Source organism: Aulonocara stuartgranti (assembly GCF_965226115.1).
Source record: "Aulonocara stuartgranti genome assembly, chromosome: 5".
In the NCBI taxonomy this organism is placed as follows: domain Eukaryota; kingdom Metazoa; phylum Chordata; class Actinopteri; order Cichliformes; family Cichlidae; genus Aulonocara; species Aulonocara stuartgranti.
In genome coordinates, this window is record NC_138943.1 from 18,510,036 (window position 1) to 18,535,000 (window position 24,965).

The 24,965-nt window shown below is 39.3% G+C and overlaps 1 protein-coding gene across 2 annotated transcripts in view; it reads right to left on the reverse strand.

Annotated features, from left to right (window-relative positions):
* poc1a (POC1 centriolar protein A) overlaps positions 1 to 24,965 on the reverse strand; it is a 59,305-nt gene that overhangs the window by 12,613 nt on the left and 21,727 nt on the right. For both annotated transcript variants that reach the window (XM_082533188.1, XM_082533189.1), the window contains exons 7-10: positions 22,063 to 22,196; positions 17,332 to 17,400; positions 17,100 to 17,249; positions 2,183 to 2,461 (exon numbers count right to left, since the gene is read on the reverse strand). In XM_082533188.1, coding sequence (XP_082389314.1) covers positions 2,183 to 2,461; positions 17,100 to 17,249; positions 17,332 to 17,400; positions 22,063 to 22,196 — 632 coding nt within the window. The remainder of the gene's footprint in view (positions 1 to 2,182; positions 2,462 to 17,099; positions 17,250 to 17,331; positions 17,401 to 22,062; positions 22,197 to 24,965) is intronic.

The window sequence follows — 24,965 nt, forward strand, 5'->3', positions numbered from 1 at the left end:
TCTTATGTTTAGCTGTTTTTTTTGTAAAAAGATAACAATGTTAGCCTTTTCTGCAGCTATAGGGGATATATGGTATCACTATTGGCTGGAAGCAGTGCTTAATCAATGGAAAAAACACAAACTTTGTCCAAAAACCTCTCATGTTTAGCTGTTTTCCACTTTTTCCATTTTAGCCTTTTTGGCCAGGGTGAAGGGAGTATCTGCCATCAAACAAGAAGACAGCCGCATGTAACTACGATGATGTTTGCTAGTTCACCTTACATGCATTAATGTAATAACGTGGTTAGCCTACTCAATGTAAATTACACATGAACAACAGTAAGCTACTCACGCAGAGAAGAACGGCTGCTGCTGCCATCATCATCCGTCATCATTTCTGCTACACTGGCAGGGCTACGGGCCAGGACTCTCCTCTTCGAGTTCTTGGGGGATGTTGCTAACTCCAGGTCCGATAACAGGCACCACACCCGCAGTAGATGTGCACGGTGTGAGGTCTCGCAGCAAGCTATCAAATATGGCGCATTTCTCGGCTTTAAAAAAAAAAAAACCCGCTATGTGTCGCCAGGTGTTTCATCAGATTCTTGGTGTTACCTTCTTTGCATAATATCAGCTTAAAGCACTTGTTGCAGGCTACTGAGTTTGCATCTTTTGCTGTGAAGTACAGCCAGACTTTGACCGCTTCGCCTTGGGCATTTTTAATCTGTAGCTCTGCTCTAAAAGAACGTACGTACCTGGGCCCGCCTACAATCCTTGGAAAGGTAAAATGATAGGCTAGAATTCAAAGTGTATGACATCTCAGGGAAATAAAGCACCGAAATAAAGCACCGAAATGTGCGTTGCTTTTCGGTCTGGTTACTACCGTTTATGTCAGATACCGGTACCCATCCCTACACATGACAAGTTGTTTCTCTCACCTGCTGTCTTTGTACCTTGAACAATTTTATTCTGTTTAAATACTTTAAAACTCTTTTTTTTGTGCCACAGGCAGAAAGAAAGTTTCTTGTTTCTGTATTTTTGTCTTGCTGTGTTGTGTTCCTATCAAATTAAACAGAGCTACAGGCATTTCATTTAATACTGTTTAAGTTCGCCTGCAAAAAGTTTCAAGTGAAAATTATAGATAAACTTTTTGCAGAGCCTTAAATTGTTTCTGACATTTATTCCCTGTGGCCTTTCAGTGTCCATCACTAATCGCATTTGTGTAGTTAAAAAAAAAAAAGACAACAAAAAAAGGACATATATTGATAACAAACAGAGCTTGCGGAGTTTAAATTGGTTACTCCTCTTTGTCAGCTCTTCCTTAGTGATCTATTTTTAGTCCTCCAGGCTCCGGTCTGGCCTTCACCAGATACAGAAAAACCTATGGTGTCTAAAAGGTAAATGGACAGGTTCTTGTATATTGCTTTTCTACTCTATTTTACTCTTTATAAATATATGTCTCACCCACTCACACACATATTCATACAAGCACTTTCTTCTACGTCTAAGTGCTTTCTGTGTACACACACACACACACACACACACACACACACACACACACACACACACACACACACACACACACACACACACACACTCCAATCATCGCATCAGGAGCAGCTCGGGTATCAGTATTATGTTCAAGATACTGTACTTTGGCAAGCAGACCGCAGCACCCAGGAATCAAAGGGAAGCCAGGAATTGCATATATAACCCTTGTATTAAAAAAAAGGGCTTATATAGAGAGGAAATTGATGGCAATGACCAAATAAATATAAAGGACAGATTTCACAAACAAACCAGAGCTTACTCACATCACAGAGACACAGTTTTTCTCAGCTGCCAGACTTTAGCCATACAGCAAGTTTCTTTTTTTTAAGCTTTTGCTTTGGAGGATGTTAAGTACAATTACATTTTGGAGCCCAATCTTAAACAGCTAATGCACAGATCCCCAGTCACCTTCTGTAGAGAATAACTGCTAAAATACTGAAACATAACAATAAATGTGAGGAATAAAACTAAACATAACTGCACAGCATTAGAAAACCAAACAACACTGTGAGGTTGTGGTGGGTTTTTTATGCTTCTTTAATGTCTCTGTACTGCAGGCTGTAAAGTAAATGATGCTTTTGTTCTGACGAGTGTGAGTAGGAGGCACAAAGTACAGTACACTCTGTCATGAAAGACCAGGACTACTTCTGCTTACCTGAGTGAGAATATCCAGTTGGCCTATAATGTGTTCCAGGGTGTTGGCTAGACCAGGTGGGACCCCTCCATCTGAAGCATGGGACTGTGCTTGACCCTGGGGTGAATGCTGCGGTAAACTCTGTGTTTGTGTCTGATGGGCAGTGGAGGAACTGATGCTGAGGCTTCCATTGGCATGGGAATGAGATGCTCTGCTCTGGATGCCAATCTGTCTGTAGCTCTGAGTGTGGGCAGCAGTTTGAAAGTCCTGCCTTTTAAAATGCTGAGCTGGATCAGAGGTCTGGAAACAAAGAGGACAGTGAGAGCTGTTAGAAACTTTGATATCTTGGATGTGTCCCTGTTGGGAAAGGGAGAATCTTTTCTGTTGTAGATTGTGCAATCTTTTAAAAAAAGTTTAAATTACTTCGTGAAAACAAAATTGCTGCTCTGGTTGGCAGAAAAAAGTTTTAAATTAGAGACAATCGATGAATCGCCTACATCAAGTGGCAACAGCGGTAATATTAAATATTACATTTCCTGACAAAAATAAATCAACAAATATTTATATCAATGCAGGCTGAGTTTTTGCTCAATGTCGGATATTTGTCATGCATATTTACAGTAAAAGGGACCTCCCACAAAAAACACCACCTTATCTATACCTTTATGAAAACTGTTCTTGAGCTGAAATGAAGGCTACATGAAGTTTGGACGTCTATACCCATTGACTCTGCAGAAAGTTTGTGACCTCCGCGCACTATGCACCTCAGCATCTGCTGACCCCACTGCTGTTGTTCGCAATAGCTTCCACTCTGTTATAATACTAGGGTATTTCAAGATGGGACTTGTCGCATAAGTGGCATTCTATCACGATGCCACGCTGGAATTCCCTGATCCCCTAAGAGCGACCCATTCATTCACAAATGTTTGTAGAAGCAGTCTGCATGGCTAGGTGCTTGATTGTATACAGCTGTGGCCATGGAAGCGATTGAAACCACTGAATTCAACGATTTGGATGTATCTGTGAATACCTTTGGCAACATAGTGTAATTAAATAAACAAACAAACAAACACCCAATGACTAGACCCCTCATCGTCCCCCTAGTTGACTGGCAAAATCTTTGGTCATGGGCAGACTTAGAGCTCATTTGGAGCTTAAAGGGCTTAAACATTACAGTCTGAATGGAAACCAGTGTTGACTCACTGCTTCACACACACACACGCACACACACACGTGCACACACACACGCCCACACACACAAAAGCTAAGTCTGTCGGCCTGCGTTGTGATTAATTCAATGAGGCACAAACACATGAAGCTCGGTGACCACATCTCTCCATCACCATGTCTACATGACTAAATTTGTCCACACATGTATACGTTTCATTATATTTCTGTCTGCCTTTGCAGACCTCTGACTGATTGCGTACACGTGTGTGTGTCTGTGTTTATGTATATATTGTGTCACCTGTCCTCCATCCCAGTGAGAGAGACAAAAAGTGTTTACCTCATCACACATGCAGACTGAAGCCTATTCACATTCAGCTCAAAATGTCAAACTGTGTTGTTCCTAAATGAGTGGAGCTGTCAGCGATTGCTTGGCTCATCACATCTGCCACAGACGTAGCTTATAAGAACAGCTAGAATAAAATGAGCATGGGTTCCCTGCAGTCATGTACAAAGAGTCCAGGAGATGATCCTTGAGTGAGTATGACACATGGACAGACAGGTCCATGTGTCATACTCACAATATCAGAAACATCATGCAAAGTTACTGTTGAAAAAGTGGCAGTGAGAGAAACTGTATAAAAGTCAGTAAAATATGATACAGGTAGCCCACGGATAGTGCGCCGCAAGATAAAACAATATGTAGAAGCTGTTACAGGCTGAGATTTTAAATTGCAGAAGAAGAACCCTCATCAACAATATTAACAGTTAATTGTAGCTTGTTTATACACAGGATATTTGATTTAGTCATTTTTAAAATGACTTAGCGCCTGTTAATCATATAGTTTGACAAATTTGCACTTTTTCCAGCTTGTTTCACCACCTGATGGGATTCACCAACATTTTTCGATAAATCTGCCGCCATGCAGCCGCGGCTCTCTGAACTGTTCAGTGTGTGGGCAGAGAGCAGAGCAGCAGCACATTCAGCATCATAAAAAAAACAGAGAGAAGCATGAATGAGCTGCAAATGTGTCTTTTTGATTAATCGCTAATCTTGATAGATGGGTGTAGTAGATTAAGTGCATTCCAGGGTTTATATCCTATCTGTCCTTCCACAGGCTGCATGGAAGTATCACTGTATTTTCATAAGTTTTAAAGCTTATGTATGCATGTGGGCGGCAATGCTATTGCTAAAACTATAAATCAGTCTGCTAACTCAACATGCTCTTCATCTAACGAGAAGTCGGGGAAAACCCCATTATTGCAAATGTACATGCAAGTACATGTAAATGTGCGCATAAACATGGTAACCATCCTCCTAATGAATCACCTGGAGTGGAAAAACCAACAGTGGAAAATTTCCTGAGGCCAAATTAAACTGTTAGTCTGACACAGCCAGCCATCAATATACCTCACAAGCTGCATAGAAAAAAAATACACACACCTCTCTCTCGCTCACATACTCACATACATACATACATACATACTCACATACATGTGTGTATATATATTTTATTATTTAACTCCCTGTAACATGTCTAAATAGTATATTTTACCATTGCAATGCTTTGGTTTTTTTTACCTGCCACTCCAAGACGTCTCTGGATCGCTTTACAAGTGCTTCAACTTTAGCTGCTGCGCATTTGACAAAATAAGTGAGCAAAGGTGCTAATTTGTGCTAAATGGCGACCCATAAAATGTTTCCCCCTGTGGCACAATGTTTATATGAAAATCAGTCTACAAAAGTGCAATTTTCCTCATTTGCAAGTCCTGTGACTTTGACTATGACCTAATCAAACACACCTTAAGCCGTAGTAAGTGAAAAAGTTGAATATATATTTTTAACTTTTGTTCATTTTGTTAGCTATCCCTGCTGCCACTGGGTAATAAGCAGGTTGCAACCTGAACAAGTCGGCAGTCCATCTCAGAGCTAACACACAGAGACAATCAAAAATTCACACTCACAGCCAATTTAGAATCACCAATTCACCTAACAAGCGACGTCTGTGGCCTGGGGGAGGAAACCTGTGTAGGCACCGTGCCTGCACCAGTTTAGAGCTCGACACCTACTTGCTGTGAGGCGACAGTCCTAACCACTGCACCGCCACACCGCAACTGATTAAATTTAACTGGCTGAAGCATGATAGTCGTTATAATTTTGCGAGCTGGCGAAACAATGAAAGGAAATTGTTTCGTGGAAGGAAAAGCACAGACGTAAACAATCTAAATCAGTGATGGCTTCATTTCCTTTAGCCGATTCATTGTTATGGTCTTGTTATTGTACATGATAAAATATATCATTATTATTGCCAGTGACTCCTGCTGTATCTATAATATTTAAGCATTTGCTATTAAAAAAGTCATGTATAAAAACTCTCTGTAGTCCCAATGCTATATTTTTGACACTTTGAATTACTGCTAATCTTTATATGGTCCATAGAGAATAAGAGGAGTGGCAAGTACTTTTGAACAGAAATGATAGAGGTAAGCGGTGCATTTATACTTATTTCAGGTACCTTATCAGTTGTGACGTGTCCATGACAGACAGGTCAATGGGGTATAAAGTTGATAGAAGCTACTTTTAGCCATAAAATATAATGGTTATAAGCTCATTACCTTAAAAGCGGTCGGTCCTGTCAGTCTAATGCTAAAGTTAGCTCAAACAGCTATAGTGTCAGCAGCAGCATTGTGGGTCACCAGTTTAATGTCAAAACACTTTCAGGCACAACTTATCTTTTCTTATAATAGATCTTTATTATGTTGTTCATGATAGTAATAAACCTGTATCCAAGTATGCCACTAGAGTGATATCAATAAACTTCATTTAAATCATTTATAAAAGACTCATATTACACTCAGATATTTGATTCATATCACACTCAAACAGAAATGTAGAGAACAAACTGGAAAATTGGTTTTAAACTGCAAAATGCTGTCACTCCTTAACAAATCTATGAGTTTCCACAGTCTAATTAGGGATCATTTCTATTCTCACTTTAAATTAATCACAGTCATTCAGGCAATGATTCTCTTTTACACTAGTCCTAGCGCAGATGGCACAGCTGGTGATAATGGCTCTTGTTGCTCTGCCATTGCATACAGTGTAAAGCATCAGCATCATCTCCTCACTGATCAAATAAGAGAGGCTGGTAGGTGTGTGGGTGTCACAAGATAACCGTAACACATAGACAAACATTTTCACCAGCTGCTGATATCTCAGTTAATTAGAGGGAAGCGAACCTTTTACGAGAAACTGCTAGTGATGCTTTTTGATGAATGAAGCCTGAAGTTACTCGGCCTCGATTGTGCCTCTCGACTCCACTACAGGCTCAAAAGGGGAGGCTGTTTCTCACTCTCATTTTTTATCTGTCCTTGACTGGCTCTCTCATCCTTTTCTTTTATTTTACTGTTTTTTTCTGCTTTCATCACCCCCCAAGCTCTCCAAAAGGTGTCTCTTAATGCCTCTCAAATTTTCTCTTTTCAATATAATCTTGCTTGTTTTCTTCTCCAGTGTCTGCGGCTTGTCTCGTTCTCTCCCGTGCTTGTCCTGCTTTCCCACTTTCTGTACCTTCCAGCTCTTCCTCTCCCTGCTCTTCCTCACTGATGTTCTCTCGCTCCACTAGACCATTAGGTTCTCTTTAACTCCACTTCTATGCGGTCTTTGACAGTCCTTTGTCACACCCTCCTGCCTTTCTTTTTAGCTCCTAATGTCAAATGTATTCAGCTCACACTGTTGGAACAATATCGCCGGCCTTATCTTAAAGATTCACACACATAAATGCAAACAGAGCCATGCATCTGAAACATCTGTGATTGATGGGGGTTTATTTGCACTACAAAGTAAAGGTGATTCAGCGATAATGGTAATAGAATGATCGAGGAAATTAAAGTTCAGTTAGTGCAGTCTCTGAACACCCATCCCACACACACACACTCCACTCCACGTCCTAAAGCTGAGCCACACAGTGTAGTGGTTTGTGTGTGTGTGTGTGTGTTGGGCTGTGAAGGAAAGCCTGCTGTGAGTTTGCAGCTCGTCTGTCTGCACACGTGAGCACGAGAGAGACCCAGATGTGAAGCTAGAGACAGAAAGTGGGGGAAGGGGTGGAGGGTAGATAGAAGGATTAAGGCGGATGTGATCAGAGAGCGCTGATCTGCCTGTCAGCAATAGATGTTACTGGCGCACACACACACACACACACACACACACACACACACACACACACACACACACACACACACACACGTTAATGCATCTATGGCCACACCACAAACCAACAGCAAATTCAGATTTGCTTAGCTGTGTTGAGCAGAGACAACCTGAATCACACACACTTTCAGTCTTTAGCCAGAGAGACCTCATCTTGCAGCTGGCTTACTGTGTTTAACAAATAGGCCTACATGTTTCTGGTACAGTTCCCATCACTGGCAAATTATCACGAAGCTTCACATTCCAAGTATGTTAAAGGATAAGCATATCAAATTTGCTTCTCATGAAATCCCTGTGAATTTGATTCTGAGAGAGTAATGGGTATGGGTGGCCTTTGCCCCTGTATGAATAAACAGAGCATTACTGTCTCATTAGTCACTTTCTTCCTGGTGCGATGAATTTCTGCCAAAGGCATTATTGTGTAATAGTGGATGATCAGCAGAGGAAGAAGGGTGGATTTAACACCTGTTTGTCATTAGATGATTTAAACACAACCATCTCATAATTATCTCATCATTTCTAAAAATGTTAAATGTTGTACTGATGAATTATTAGCAAATAACTGTACACGGTAAATGCATATCCACTTGCTATTAGGAGTAAAAGTGGGCAACCTGGTACTAGCAAATAAGTACTGGCATCATCAGTGTTATCCAGGTCACGTTAGAGTCCCTTTTCAAAATAGAAGATGTAGTTGGTCGCCAATTTATGAAGTGTAACTAGCTTCGTTTACACAATTTTTTTTCACACATCCATTCTGTCAATGAGTGTATGGAAAATTAAAATAAGTAAATCAAAAATAACAGTACACAAAATACAAAAAGTTCCTTCAATTTCAAGTAGCTTTAGCCAGGGATACTTAAAGTGTGTGCAAAATACCATAAAAAACATAATTGTGCTAATAGCCCACAAAAAAATATTGTGGCCAAAATATAAGCAAACTAGATATTAGGGCTGCCACAAACGATTATTTTGATAATCGTTTGTGGATTAGTCGACTAATCAGATCATGCATCCATTGGACGTAAAACGTACAGCTTATTGCACCGCATGCATCTGCTCTTATATAACTATCATTAGCTTACAGCTTTAAGTGTTTAAGGTATGTGCTAACTAAAAATAAAGACAAGACGATAGTTTATTAAATTTTAATGAAATTTGAAGATTGTTTCGGTGGAGTTTAATAAACTCAGGCGTCTGCTCCTTGCTATTTAAAATATAACAGGACACCGTAGTAAATTCTCAAGCATCTCACACTTCTGATAATCAGTTGTCTGCTTGACGTTTATTCATCTGTGGAAAAACTATAACTTTAATCTCAGCCAAACCGATTTACTCAGGAACAAATAAAATACTGAAAAAAGCTAAACAATAACATTTTGAAGTTATCTAAGTGACTTATATATCATGTTTAACCTGAGTAGTGAAAGACGGCGGTGGGTTTGAAAACGATTTGCCGGGAGTCCGGTGTTCTCACAGGCTCTAGTGAGCCTTGAACCCCGGCTAGCTATCGAGCTAGTGGGTAACAGGCGTTCCCGAAAACGTTGGAGCGCTTTTGAAAAAATGTGGTGTCTTGATAAACTGAGCAGATATTTGAAGTTTACACAGCTACATTCTCGCCTTAAAATATGTTAAATGTTTATTTTGTGACCCAGAAAGAATAATAAGAGTAATATTAAAACTAACTAGCTGCCGCCATTGTTGGAAACTGAGCAGGGCCGCGCTATGACTTCTGGGATAGGTTGGGCCATGAAGTATACACCCGACCCATCCATCAAATCTGGGGAAATGAAGGGCGCATTTGTCGGAGTCTTCGATTTTTGGACAGTCTTCGTCGTGTCGCTGCAACGTAATCTGCCTACAAATGCGGGCATAGGAGGATGCGGTTCCTGAATTTGGAAACAGCTATGATATCGGACACTGCTTCTTCTTCTTCGCGGTTTAACGGCAGCTGGCATCCTTGTACATGCAGTGCTGCCATCTTCTGTTTCAGTCCGTTATTACACTCTTAAATCCTACTACTTATTCCTGCGTCTTTTGGGATCTTACAAAGCTTCAAATGACACGTCGACTATTAAATTAGTCGTTGACGATTTTGATAGTCGACGTAATCGTGACTAGTCGACTAATCGTGGCAGCCCTACTAGATATTCATTTGAAATGCTTAAATGTCTAAAGGGCATCACACAGCGAGCATGTTGTGAAAAAGTGATGATGAGCATCAGTAACACAGCATCATTATATCTTAGAAACTATGATCCTCCTAAATGTGGTATGTATTGTCAACATATAGAAAGTATTGTAAAAAAAAAGATTTAATATATCATGTGGCGCCCTCTTTAGGACTGATCTGAAAGTGATAATAACGCCACAGAGCTATTTAAAATGGTTTCTTTTGTTTGTTTTGAAAAACTTGATATTTGAAACTTGAGGGTTATTACTAACATTCACACTAAACAACAAATTTTACGTGACAATTAAATGAAAATGACAATGAATAATTTTAGTAGAATACTAGTAAATTAATATGGGTTAAAACTGGGCAAATAACAATAGCCCGAATTTTGCGGTTGTTTATCTGTGTGTGTGTGTTTGGTAAATGGTAAATGGTCTGTATTTGTATAGCGCTTTACACAGTGTGTAAGTAACTACTGCAGATTAAGTGAGCTGCCTTGGGGGAAATTTGTATTATCTGAGTGCTTCTTGTTAACTATGTTACAAAGGTATGTTCCTCTCATACCTTTGGAGTCAGGGGTTAATATACTTCGATGACTACTCTTTTTGACATATGCTTTAGCATATGCATGCTTCTACATTCGACTCTATATTCTAATGATATACAGGTTTTTGATATTAACTGTAAACGGGCTCACATTTTCTTCATTTTTTTTAATTAGCCTGCAGTAGGATGTTTGGGCAGCAGTGTTCTGCAACATCTGTGGTTTCTCCTTTCAGCCAAACAGCATCCTGTTTACTATATTTTGTTTCTCTGTACATAAGTCAATTTATAAAAGCACCATATTAGAGCATTTCTATGATTCCTCAATCCCTTTAAACTCATAAAGCCTTTGAATACCCTTTCTAAGAGATACAAACTATCAAATTCAGGCGAGCAGTTGACATTTCTCTCTCCTCTGCTTCCTCTCAGGCGACACGTGTGAGAGACTTGTGGCAGTATAAGAGAGATAAAAGGGCTTGTATTAATAATAAATTATGAACGGCTAAATTATACATGAAAAGGAAAATCTAGGAAGCTTGCACTTCCAGGTGCAGCTCCCAGCATTACTTAAACTGTAACAGTTGGTAACTGGCAGGATCTATTACTGTTGTGTTTAATGACTTGAAGTGAAAAACTGTAAAGAGATGCTAAATAACAGGTCTCCACGTGAGGGCGACATGTTTAATTCATGCCAGAAAAAGGTCAAACTCCACGTGTCTCTATTACGTCCATCAGTCAAATCAGACTTGTAGTCTAATCATTACAACCAGAATGATTGTGAAAAACCTAATGAACCTCAGATGGATTTATTCATTCATTTATTTATTTATTTATCTGATTGTCAAAGTAATACCTGCCATCTCTATCAGGATTATGTAATCTGGGGATACGTTGTACACAGTTTCTAATGGAAAAACAAACAAAAAAGAAAGGGAAACAAACAAGAAGAAAGGAACAAAACTGTATATTATGCTATATTTTCACTTTTAACTTTCATCCTATACACAAAAACCACACAAGTAGATTTAGAAATTAAGTTTAAAAATCTGTGTCTCAATATCACAGGTATGTGACACAGCCGTACAATGATCACAATATTTCAAGGAAATGTGTGATAATGAAATTTATGGTGATATAGAAAATACTGAAGAACATTTTATCTGTGATTGAAGCTTGCAGGCAACGGCATTTATTAGTGCAAATAAGATGAAGGGCATTTTCAATCCATCTTTTCCAATGAGCTACTGTCACTGACGACAGACTACTTAATTCAAAGTGTGAATATATCGCCAGCAGTAGCAACAACAGCAGCAGCAATGGCAGTGACACAGCAGAAGTCACATGTAAGCATAAAAGTAGCCTTGGTAAGTAAACGCACAACACGACTGTCATAAAACTGAAATTCAAAAACATTATCTACCTTTGTTTTTTCACTAGCTGTCTAAAGCCCTGCCTTTTCACCATGTAACCACATCAGAAATGTCCTTCCTGTCGTGTGGACTGCAATTAGCAAATGCTCCACCAATGAGTCATTTGTTTACTTCTTGGTTACACAAAAGTACCAGCTACTAGTTATCTCATCCTTGCGTGTCTTCATGTCTTGGTTTTACTCGATGGTGTGTTTTTACCCCAAGTGGAAAAACCAATTTTGTAGTTTCCACCTTCAGCAAGAACGATTTTTTCCCCATATTTTTGCAAAACATTGTGCTTCGTTAAATAGTTCCCATTTTACTAAATCGTCAGGAGGCTGACAAGCAACTCTCTCTGTCAGACATGTTTGGGCATGTGCCGTTGTTGCATGTGCTTGGGAAAGTAAACAATGGTTTTGCCATATCATTGATATGGCAAATATCATATAATCATGTAAAAATGTAGAATCATACTATTGTGGACAACCCTATTTGGTAAGCATACTTATGTAGTATGCACTGAAAAGGACATCCATCTTAACTGCCCATTCAATCTCGGATTGTCCAATTGTGCACCTTCAAACACATTAGCAAGTTTTTTTTATGCTATATTTATGTGCAAATACTTTCAACAAAGACTAGTGCTATATTCTCAGAGCCAGCTGTTAAAATGTTTGATGTGCTTTCATCGGACGATATCTCAAAGCTGGTGCCAAACTAAAACACAACATGTTAAAGGAGTCTCCAGCTAAACTACTATAAGGCATGTTATCTAAAAACAGCTTGTTTCATATTTCTATATGTTTGGTCTAATAATAACTTCACACATTCAGCTACTGCTTCACTGGAGATCTAGGATTAAGAAAAAAAGGATAAATTACAAATACTAGCTTTTTACATCCTTTTAAATTTATTATTATAAATTTATTTTTTATACTGAAAAGGGTAGCAGGTAGCACACACTCCAAATACATTTACTAGATTTAGAGATCGCAGTGCATCTTCTGTTGACCAAGTTGTTTTTATTTATTGTGGAAACGATGGGAACTTCAAGTCCATACAGACAAAGGTGTTTAAATGAGATTAAAACTGTGGTCTCCTTTTCATATTTGTTGTCAGTTTATCTATTTTCAATGTTCTGATACTGAAATTACTAGTAATTTATGTTTTTGTATGACTCAGAGGAATAATTATGAAATTATTTTGCTGGGAGTGAGTCGATATAGACATTTTTCTTTTTAAATGAGAACAAGACCTGGATACAGATCCCTCATTTAATTGTTTTTGTTTTAACAGATGATTGGCGGTTGATGAAACGGATCAAAAACCTCCTGTGGATGATTCGGGATAAACTGACAAGGCAACAATCAAACAGTCTGACAAAGCTCTCTGGGTGGCTTTAGATTCTGGATTTTCCAAAACATAAAAAACAAATTTGTCAAACACAATACAAATATAAGGATCATTAATCTCACATATAACCTATGAATCCATGTGGGGTTTTTTAAGAAGAGAGAGAGCCAGCGCAAACATCACAACTGAACCACAGCTGGTTCTTAATCAAGCAGATGTGAAGAGCTGCTTTTCCATTAGTGCTCAAACTTCAGACAGCTGTATTTAAAAAATCATATTTCCCAGTGAAAGGGTTCAGTGGGGTTAAACAAGAACAGGAGTTCTCAGAAGAAGAGAATACATTTCGTACATTGCACTAATCATTTCTCTCTACATGGTCCAGCTGCCCATTTTCTAATCACCCTTTCAGGCACATCTGTAATAACGGCTGTCAAGTGGAAGAGCTATTAAATCCATTTACAATCCTGTTCTCACAGCACAGAAAGGAAAGGCAGACAGAAGAAAAAGCAGCCGTGAAAGTTCCACAAATGGCATTAAGAAAGCAGGTGCTTTTTTAAAGGACACTGAGAGCAAACTACTTAAACTAGGCGTCTAAGAAAAATGTTAGAAATATTCACCTTCACATAGATGATGCTTGATAAACACTCACTTCTAGCTGAAGCTGATCAATGGAGCTTTTAAGTAAATATCATCTTTGTTAAAGATTACAGATGTGGATGAAGATATACAGAAATGCTATTATTTTTATAAGAATGATGGTTTTATAATAGGTTGAACCGGATGAGTTTCACTGCTGGACTGATGTCTGCTATGTATGTGACTTAAGAAGAAGACTTAAGAATAACACTATAATGCTAGTTGCTCAAAGTGTGACAAGGATATCCTGCCTTTCCTACCTTAATTAGTGGGCATAAATGGATGAACAGACACATTTATATTTTAAACAACCTCCGTTGGCCAAATTGCTGTACAGGTTATACAAAATATACACTGAAAACAATGAAAACAAGTAAACAAGACTGTGTTTGCATAAGAAAAGACAGGACACTAGGATAATAGGGTTTTTTAAGTGATTTAAAAAGAATGGGCAACTCTTATGTAAAAAAGGTAAGTTGTTCCGAAGATTTGGAGGTGCAAAATTCAAAATTTATGAAATGTGTGTCTGGCTTTGTTTTTTGTTTTTACTTCCTTTTTAAAAAAAAAAAACATTTTCATATTTTTTTTAAGCTCACTTGATGATCAATCTTTGCTTACAGGAACAATGCCGTAATAAACATCAGCAAACTTCCTTTTGTTGTTGTTTTTAAATAAATAAAATAAGTATAAACAAATAAATACAGACATATGGAATCTTCCGTTTTAGCAGCTGTCTGGAGAAAAAAACCCAAACAGATCGCCAGTGCATCGGCCCAGCAGGGGGTCATCTTAGGCACAGCAGGCTGTTGAGATTGGTCGGATAGACTGGTGGAAACCCCGATGAGTGAGATGACATGCTGGGGACATTGTGTTTATGTATTTTTTTTTCCTCTAATGGAAATTGTAAACAGCACTTAACAGTTAATTTTCATTTTTTCACCTTTGTTTACTATGAAGTTTGCCAGTCTGGATTTTTGAGTTTAAAGGTAAGGCAGCTTCACTGTGGGTGGATCCAAGCTCATAGCAGACCAATCAGTAGGAGGGAGAACAGCAGAGAGCCAGGATTTGTTTATGCGTGTCTGCACATGTGTGTGTCTCAGAGAGAGAAAGAGAGGAAAGACCTAGGCTGTGCCCTTGTTGATGTAAGTAACACTATAGAAGTCAAAAGGCTTGAAACCAAACCGGTCCCAGGAGTTTCCCAGACGACCGGTGACACCAGTCTCCTTTGTGTGCGTCCATGACACATTGAGCCTTTTTAATATTTAAACATCTCTAATGGCAGCTCTGCTGTTTGTTTCTCATTTATCCTTGGCTCACACTCCTTTCAGTCACTTCCAAGTTTTTGCTCTGGCCAAACTTAGTAGGACAAAAGTCACATTTCTCTGCAGTTGATCGTTTTAATATTGCCTTCCTCCTATGGTTTTAATCCAGTCCTCAACAAGTAATTTTTGACCCCCTCCCACTGTCACAGCCATAACTGCCTTGCGTTTCAGAAAACTCCCTGGTGCTCTTTTAATTCATACCCCATCTGGAGCTATGTGTAGGCATTCAAAAGTAAACCGTTTCATTATCTCCTTGTTCTGCATTTTGTCAACTCTCTGTATATTTTGGCTTTTGTGTGAAATTGAAGGAATCCAAAATGTTTCAGCCACTCTGATAAAAAAAAAAAAAAAAAGGTGGGGGACAAAACATCAGAACTTAAACTGCTAAGAGACGTCAGATAAGTTCATGAAATGGTTGTTATGTCAGCTGCTAACGGGTACCCCCTCTAGTGGGTACGCTACGAAGATATTGTAAAGGTTTTTATGTTTTAAAGTGGTAAAGTAAACTTTTTATACAGCTTCAGCAGCTGGTCACTAACATTTACGTTAATAATAAATTTTAGACTGAGTAAAAATTGCTGATCACCAGTTTGTGTTAACTGTTTCCGCTTTTTAATAATACATCAGTGTGAGGAGTTCAGTTGTTATGGAAATGATAGGCCGGTAATCGCACCCCAAAGGAGTGTTTTCCAAACACTTTTTAAAACTGTAGAATCATCAATTTTTATTTAAGTTGCAGCTAGCTGCAGCTTAGCAGCACATCAGCTGTACTTTCTCCTCAGATAGAAACATCAGACAGACAGGGTGTGGTGGAATAGGAGTGAGTGGAGGCTCCGAATGAAAAACAAGGAACTGTGTTCTACCAAATTACTCCCGTGAAATTGGAGAAAGCGCTCCCACAAAATGGACTAAAGAGTCAGTAAGGCTGTTTTTTCTTTTTTTCAAACAATCTAAATGACATTGATTGGCTGTCAGAATACTATCCAAACCCTCTTAGTTGTCAAATTAAATCAAAACAGTAACAGCATAGTGCAGTGTGCTAATGGAAGCAAACTCTTTGTTAATGAGTTATAAAAAATAAAGTCACACTATAGGTCGTGAGAACAGAAGCATAACCACAAACACACTTAAAATCTCTTCAAAGATCACTACGCACAACACAATATTATCACCGACGGACTCTTTTCAGTTCCAAGAATTTGTTGTGATCGACTACATTTTTAAAACTCACCTGCGGTATCATGCAGTTTATTTTATTTTTTCCTCCATTTCAATAGGAAAAAGAATATCCTCCATATCAAAGTGTAGATGGTGAATAAGCAGGCATTTCCTGCCCTGCATGTGGGATATGAATGTGGCTTTGGGCCAAATCTAAGAACTTCAAAGGAAGGGAGGAAATAAGCTGAGAGGCATCTGTGCACATGTTTGTGTCTTTTCATATTTATTTTTCAGCCAGCCAGCACACATGCATGAAATACATGTGCACACATACGTTTCAATTAGTGCATTTTGTATAGGATTTATGGTAGACATATTTAGTTATATACATTTGTATTGGCATATCCTAACAACCAAATTATAAAACTACCCTTTAACAACATAAAATCTTGCTGGCTAGAGCGGTTGCTAGATGCTGGTTAGCAACTGTCTGGCAAACACCAGTCACTAGTAGGGTCATGCAGGCCTACATACTGGTGATCACTACCAGATTAAAGCGATCACCTGTGGTTTATATGGAACATAATGACATGTTATCAATTAGGTGTGAAAACACCGTAACCAAACAACTGGGAAACGTGCCAGTAATGAATAAAGGAAACGATGTGCTTGGAAGCATATGTTTCTGACTTAGTTCTTTATTCTCATTGCTAAACACAACACTAATCACTGCACAGTCACACAGTCACAAAGTGAAACCCGATGGGCAAGTGCTAAGGGGAGACACCACATAGGGTTTAAAATGCCCTTAGTAGTTGAATCCTGGGTTTGACCCCACTGACTGGACCTCGACCTCTGTTGCCTATCATTTGACAGTTTCTGGCTATATTTGTTCAGCTTCTGAATAAAGGTAAAAGCCAAAACAGCCATCTTGTTGGGTTCCATGTTCCTTTCTGTTTGGACTTACCTTGCTACGTAACACAGATGTATGCGAATTAAGGGGGAAGTGAGTTGTGGAAGTAGCCGTTGGTGTCTGTGAACTGGAAGCAGTTTTATGTTGCAGTCTGACGCCATCACTGAACTCAACACAGTCAAAGTTGCTCTTCCACACCATTACCTGTGAACCAGATATAAATGTATTAAATAACAACACTCCATTAAAGTTAGTAATGAAGAATGTTAGAATACTCTGCCATCACCTGTTCATCAGAGCCTCCAGAGGAAAAGTACTCCCCTGTTCTAGAGAAGGCCACACAGGTGACTGGACCCTGGCGTGAGGTAAAAAGCAAAAAAGGTGGAAAATGAATCTCACAATACAGTAAAGTCATATCTGTCTGACAATGAAAGTAGTCCTAAAACTATCAGCTATGAACTGTTTGCTTAAGTTGAAAGAATCACTACATTTGGAGAGAATGTTTTCTAAAAACCTCAACAAATGCAGCTGAACAAACTGGCCCCATCTGTGCTAAAGATCACAATATTGGTTAAAATGATTTGCCAATTAAAAGTCTCCATGTCTAGCAACTACTTTAAAGGCTGCCTAATTGATAAAGTCACCATTTTCATGCACAAATAACAAAAATAAGCAACATTTTATAAATTCAATAGGCCAAATGATTTCATTTATCATCAGTTTAATCACTAATAAGTAAACAGTAATGTCTGCATAGATTAAAAACTCCATGTGAGACTGGTGCTGTCTTACTGTTGCATTCATTCATTCTCAAACCTTACATATAGTAACTTAGAACGATATGACTAACATTGTTTATCTCCTGCCAAGTAGCTCAGCTGCAGCGAAAATGTAGGTGCAAGTGTAAACATGGGCAGGGAGTAAACACAATACAATTTAATATGATACAGAATACAGTAATATACCCTAAAGGCACTTGCTGGTAAAAATGTATTTAAGATTCAATACAAAACAAAAGGTGGGAACATTTTTTTTTATTTTGTTTGAGGCTTGTGTTTAAGCAGTTCGACTAAAACAAAACTGAACCCACAACAAAAGCTCTTGAATGTGTGTGTGTGTGTGTGTGTGTGTGTGTGTGTGTGTGTGTGTGTGTGTGTGTGTGTGTGTGTGTGTGTGTGTTTGGAGGAGGATGTGGGTGTGTGGGGCTGCAGCAGAGCAATCAATAACAAAAAGCAGAAACTCAGGTGGAGTGAGGTCACGCATGGTCAGAGCCAAAAAGGATCACCTGAAGGATGTCAGGACTTTGGCATCCTTTGTGTGTGCATGTAGCTGGAAATAAAATTCAGAAATCATGTTTCTCTTAGTTTATTCTTTTTTTTTTCCCACCTCACAATGCAGAATGGGGTCAACGATCTCAGCCTGAGCCCCGTGAATGCGTTCAAAGAGGGGATGAAGCAAAGAACAAACGAGTGCTGGCAAAGAAACGGACAGGGAGTCTGCTGAGAAGAAAAAAGGAGCTGTGTCCTGTGGCTGGCACCCAGACAGGCTGGTTTGGGTGAGGAATGGTTTCCCAGAAGCACCTGAGAGAAGCAGACAGTGTCACTATAGCAACGCGACGGCCTGACAGACAGCATGTTCTGTCTGTGCTCTGACTAATGCCTGCTGCCAGGCTGGCACTTGCCATGGCCAGACACATGCACGCACACATGCACACACGCACTCACAAACACAGCCTGACAGAGCAATGAACCTAACTTGTACATTTTATGTACCAATAAATGAACACGGATAGCACAAACCAGACAAGACCCATATGGTGCCCTTTATAAAGGCATGACTAACACGAACGATAACATACTGCTACTGCTTTTATTTTGTAAGCTATTTTCCCCCTCTAAATCGTCCCCTTTAAGCACAGTCATAAAGAACTTTAGGCTTGTGTAAAGTTCTGTAAATCAGCATAAAAAACTGTTTCTTAGACCCTCTTAATTATGCAGTCTTGTAATATGTGTACAAGACATTCTTTGTATAAATTTAACTGAAAAACCACAAAGAGCACAAAGCTGTGCACTGTAACAACCATAATTAATGTTTACATTTCAAATTCACAAATGGGAAACAAATCTGAGAAGTGTATCAAATATGTGGTCTTTTGGCATGAAAATATGCATTTTGTGTAGTTTCATATCCAAAAGTTAATCATTTTGATACACATTACATACTGACAGAATGTAATCAGAAAACTTCTATAAAAGAATTCTGCCTTCCTAATGATCCTGCAATAACCGCTGACTTTGCATTTGTCCAACCACTTTCCTGCCCGCCTTCTCTGAGCCAACGAGCTTCTGTTCCTTCTATGTTCTTTAAATCTCAGTGTTCTTCTGTCATTCTGTCTTTCAGACTCCCATTCATGCAACCAGCCTCCTACCCATATCCACATCACTCCGGTCACTTAAAGAGCTTCAACAAGGCTCCATCTCCATCACCACCAGCGTCTAGACTCGAGGTGGGGGTCCTGTCCTAGTTTCTGTTATTTCATCAAAATCTAATTGCCATTACTGAAATGACGTATCTCAAAAAATCATTATTAATTATTTCAAATGAACTGTCTTAACTGATCTACCATTAGTAACAGTAACATACAAACATGAAGATGCGCGTTTGAATGTCAGCTTGCAACAGAAATACAGATTACCTCCTAATATTTGGGGGAAAAGACATGTTTGTTCTCTAAACCTTCCTATAACTGCTGTACCTACTTCATGCATTTATTACTACCAGGCTGGACTATTGTAATTCATTATTATCAGGCTGCCCCAAAAACTCCCTCCAAAATATGTCAGCAACAGGGACTAGAAAGAGAGACCAGATTTCTCCTGCATTGGCTTCGCTGCATTGGCTCCCTTGTATATGAGAATTTCATTTAAAATCATTCTGACATACAAGGTCTACAATAACCTGGCTTCATCTTCTCTTATAAACCACATAGTACCACATCACACCACCAAAGCACTTTGCTCTCAGAGTGCAGGCTAACTTGTGCTTCCCTGGGTATTTAAAAGTCGAATGGGCAGCAGATTCTGGAGACAGATAGTCTTTCTACTTTTAGATGAAAACTTCCCTTTTTGACAAAGAATATAGTTAGTGCTAATCAGGTAATCCTGAATCCTCCCTTAGCTACACTGCAATGGATCTGTTTTTGCTTGACTCACTTCTTTTGACTTTCTTTTGACTTGTTTATGCACCATTCTAGATTTACTGGCTCTCTTCCACAGAGTATGTATATATTTTTCCCGTTTCCCTCCTCTCACCCCCAACTGGTCATAGCAAATGGCTGCTCCTCCCTGAGCCTGGTACTGCCAGAGTTTTTTTTCCTGTTAAAAGGGAGTTTTTCCTTCCCACTGTCACCAAGTACTTGTTCACAGGGGATCGTCTCACTCGTCTCACTGTATTATTGTACAGTCCTTACCTTACAATATAAAGTGTGTTGAGGTGACTTTTTTTTTTATATCAAGCTATGTAACTACAACAGGACTGAATTGAATATGGATAACCGAAAAACACAACTCTAAACAAATGCAGGATTTTTGCTATGACTAAAGCAGCAGACTCACTTGTGTTGAGTATAGTTGGCACTTTTAATAAACTGGTTTGTTTCTTCGTTATCAAGTCAGTTTGGGTGCCAATCGGCGCAACCTTTGAGTCTAAGACTGTTAAACAGCTGTTCAAAAACTATAAAAGGTTTGAATGCACTGTCATGCAGCTGAGTTATTTTATTTTCTGAATTCACTTCTCACACAACATGAAGTCCCACAGTGTACTCTGTTTCAAAGAGATTATGCCATTAAGGATGACAAGCGACTCATCTTGTTCATGATGTCTTTAAAAACCAAAATTATCTCAAGCACTTAGTTAAAGAATTACTTTGTGAGAAGTTTTAGAACATGTTGTGAAAGTAAGTTGTCAGCGAGTGAAGCAGAGAGACAAATTAACCTAAATTAACACAATTCAAACCAATCAGGTAATGTCCTCCCGAGGCTGGGTCAACAACACATTCGTCAGCTACAGCACCAAAACACTTGTTTTCACGTATGGTAAATGCACACAGGCCTACACAAATACACAGCACAAACCTTTACACCCACACTGAACAGATGGGGGTCTCTCCCATCTCCAGCTATGCGATTGGAGAGACAATTAGCACTCTTAGTCTCCTAGCACCAACAGATTGGTGGTGTCACCGCGGAGCCAAAAAGAACAACAACACAAACTGAGACACAATATAAGAGATGACAAATTTGGAGGCGTAAAGAGAGAAAATGAAAGGTATTTATTCATGACAGAAAGGAGAGTCTTGGCAAGTGCCTGGAAAGAAACACAGATGAAACAGAGAAGACAGCAGAGGAGACATAGCAGAGACATAGATAAACAGATGGACCACATGTGGTACTGGCAAGCTGCCGATTTCCACAACTAGCCAGCAACCCGGTCCATCGGCTGTTTAAACAAACCGATACATTCAGTGAGCCGTCCAGCCAGGTGGCCCTGCCAACCCAAATGTGAGTAAATCAGATGTGAGACAAAGGGGGAAAAAATGTGACAAAAACATGGCAAAGAAAAAGTTGTGCCGAGGTCTGAGAGGAACAACGGGACAAAATCAGAGAAGGAAGAGAAGAAAAGGAGAACTAGATCCAGAAGAACGGAGGCAGAAACACAGTAGCGTTTCCTTCCAGCAACCCTGGGATGAGTCACGATGAGTGGGCTGCCCGTTCACCAGGCAACTACTAAAATACCCCATATACAAAAAACGGCAAAGTACTCACACACACTCACAGACGTACACAAAAGAGATGTCAAACACTCTCACACATAAATGTTCGCACCAAACTCTCAACACATGCGGAAAACCAAAGCAAACAACAGAAGTAAACCGTCGTGATAATGAGAGGGTAAACAGAACAGCTAAGCCTGCCGCACATCTAAACAATATTTATGTGTCACATGTATGCGTGTCTACCTGGTGACCGTGCAGTGTATACAGCAGCTTGCCCTCTACGAGGTCCAGGACTTTCATTGTGGAATCGCTGGATGCAGTGATTAGGAAATTACCAGCTGGGTGGAAAGACAAACTGTTCACCACACCGCTGTGAACTGGAAAACACACACACACACACACACACACACACACACACACACACACACACACACACACACACACACACACACACACACACACACACACACACAAGAAGAAAAAAAAAACCACACAGAGTTTAAAACAGGCTTAAAAAAAACTAAAGCTTTTGTTACTGTAATTAAAATTGAAAAAAATAAGACAAAAAGTAACTGGAACATTCATTAAATAGTTTATTACCTATTTAACATTTTTGTATCATAAACAAGCAAGAATAATTAAAGATTTTTATGATTGAAATCATGACAATGATCATGTGTGGTCTATAAGACATACCGTAACAGTGAAAAAAAAAAAACCCATGGAGTAAATCTATGGAAGGGATGTGAATCCTTTCCCAACTTTCAAAGTCTTTATACATCTTTTAGAACACACATATACACATATACCATACCATACCATACCAACTTTATTTCTAAAGCACTTTAACATAAAACCAGGGTTTCACAAAGTGCTGTACATGTTAATAGCATACGTAAAGAAAATTAAAATGAGATACGATAAAATAAATAGATACAATAAATTAAAACATGTTAAAACAAATTGAGTCAACCCCTCTAATCAATGCCAAAGGCTTCAGCGAATAAATATGTTTTAAGAAGACTTTTAAATTCAGAGACAGAAGAGGCCTGCCTAACATGCAAGGGCAGATCATTCCACAACTTTGGAGCAGCTACAGCAAAAGCACGATCACCTTAAAATTTATACTTAGTTTTCGGTACCTTATGGAGCTGCTGATTGGCGGACCTAAGGGAACGGGCAGGTGTATATGGTTGTAGTAGCTCCGAGAGGTAGGGGGGGGCCAGGCCATTAAGAGATTTAAAAGCAAATAAGAGAATTTTAAAAACAATCCTAAAATGTACAGGTAGCCAGTGGAGTGAAATTAAAATAGGGGTAATGTGCTCAAACTTTTTTGTTCCAGTTAAAAGACGTGCTGCAGCATTTTGCACAACCTGCAGGCGCCTAATGGACGCATCACTAATCCCAAAATAAAGTGCGTTACAATAATCCAGCCTAGAAGTAACAAAGGCATGGATTACTGTCTGAAAATGCTGTTTCGATAAGATAGGCTTTATTTTGGCTAATTCCCTCAAATGAAAAAAGCTAGATCTTACAACAGCTCTGACCTGGCTTTCAAGTTTAAGATTTGCCTCTATTTTAACTCCCAGATTAGTGATGACTGGTTTAACATACTGTGCCAGTGAACCAAGATCTATAATAGTGGCCTCAGAAGCGCCACCAAAAACCATCACTTCTGTTTTCTGTTCATTAAAATGTAAAAAGTTCAAAGCCATCCAAGTCCTTATTTCATCAAGGCATCTGAGCAGCGGGTCTACTGAGAAGCCATTTATCTTTTTAAGTGGGAAATAAATCTGGGAGTCATCGGCGTAGCAGTGGAAAGAAATCCCATGTTTCCTGAAAATAGACCCAAGGGGTAGGAGATATAGAGAGAAAAGAAGCGGGCCTAAAACTGAACCCTGTGGAACCCCACATTGAAGAGAAGCAGTAGAGGATACAAACTCCCCTAGTTTCACAGAGAACGTTCGCTCTGCCAAATAGGATCTGAGCCACTGCAGTGCGGTACTCCGCATACCCACCAACTGCTCTAAACGGGAAATTAAAATATTATGATCCACTGTATCAAAAGCAGCAGTTAAATCTAACAGCACAATAATAACACAGTCACCTGAGTCATTTGCCAAAAACACATCATTAAAAACTCTTAAAAGGGCAGATTCAGTACTATGTAAAGCTTTAAAACCAGATTGGAAAACTTCTAAAATACCGTGTTCTTCTAGGAAGGACATTAATTGCTTGTAAACTACCTTTTCAAGAATCTTTGAGATAAAAGGCAGTTTGGAAATAGGTCTGTAATTCGCAATAATATCAGGATCAAGAGCAGGTTTTTTGAGTAGAGGCTGAATCACTGCATGTTTGAGATTGACAGGTACAACACCAGAGGACAGACTACTATTTACAATGGATTGTACAGCTGATGCTATAGTGAGAAAAACCTCTTTGAAAAATCGAGGAGGGAGAGCATCATAAGGGGAACCTGAGGGCTTCATGTGAGCAACCAACTCCTGCAGGCAGAGCATGGAAACTGGCTCAAACCTGTCAAAGACAGCAGAACTAGGGACAGGGGTAGAAGGGTCGGGAACGGACTGGGAAGTCTGTGCTTTGACAGATAGCACTTTATCAATAAAAAAGTGTAGGAAGTTTTCACAAATTTCCTGAGAAGACTCGACACCAGCAGTCTGTGGAGCATGAAGGACCATGTCAATAGTCTTAAATAAGACATGAGGCTTACGACAGTTTGCCTGAATAATAGTAGCGAAATGTTTCCTCTTAGCATCTTTTACAGTTTTCTGGTAGGAATTCCAGTAATCTTGTAACATTTGGTATGACACCTGAAGTTGATCCTTCTTCCATTTACGTTCAGCTCTCCTGCACTTTCTTCTGGCAGCCCGGGTGTCTTCATTCAGCCAGGGTTCAGATTTGGCTTTAACTTGCTTAAGCTTAAAGGGGGCCACTGAATCTAAAGCAGTTTGGCAGACAGAATAAAACCACGTACTCAGCTCTTCTGTATCATTGCATATGAAATCAGGAAGGCCGCCGTTCTGATTAAAAACAATAGAGAACTGTCCAGCAGAGGAAGGGTTAAAAATACGACAGCTCCTAGCAGCAACAGGAGGAAGATTAACTTTAGTACAAGGAAGGAAAAC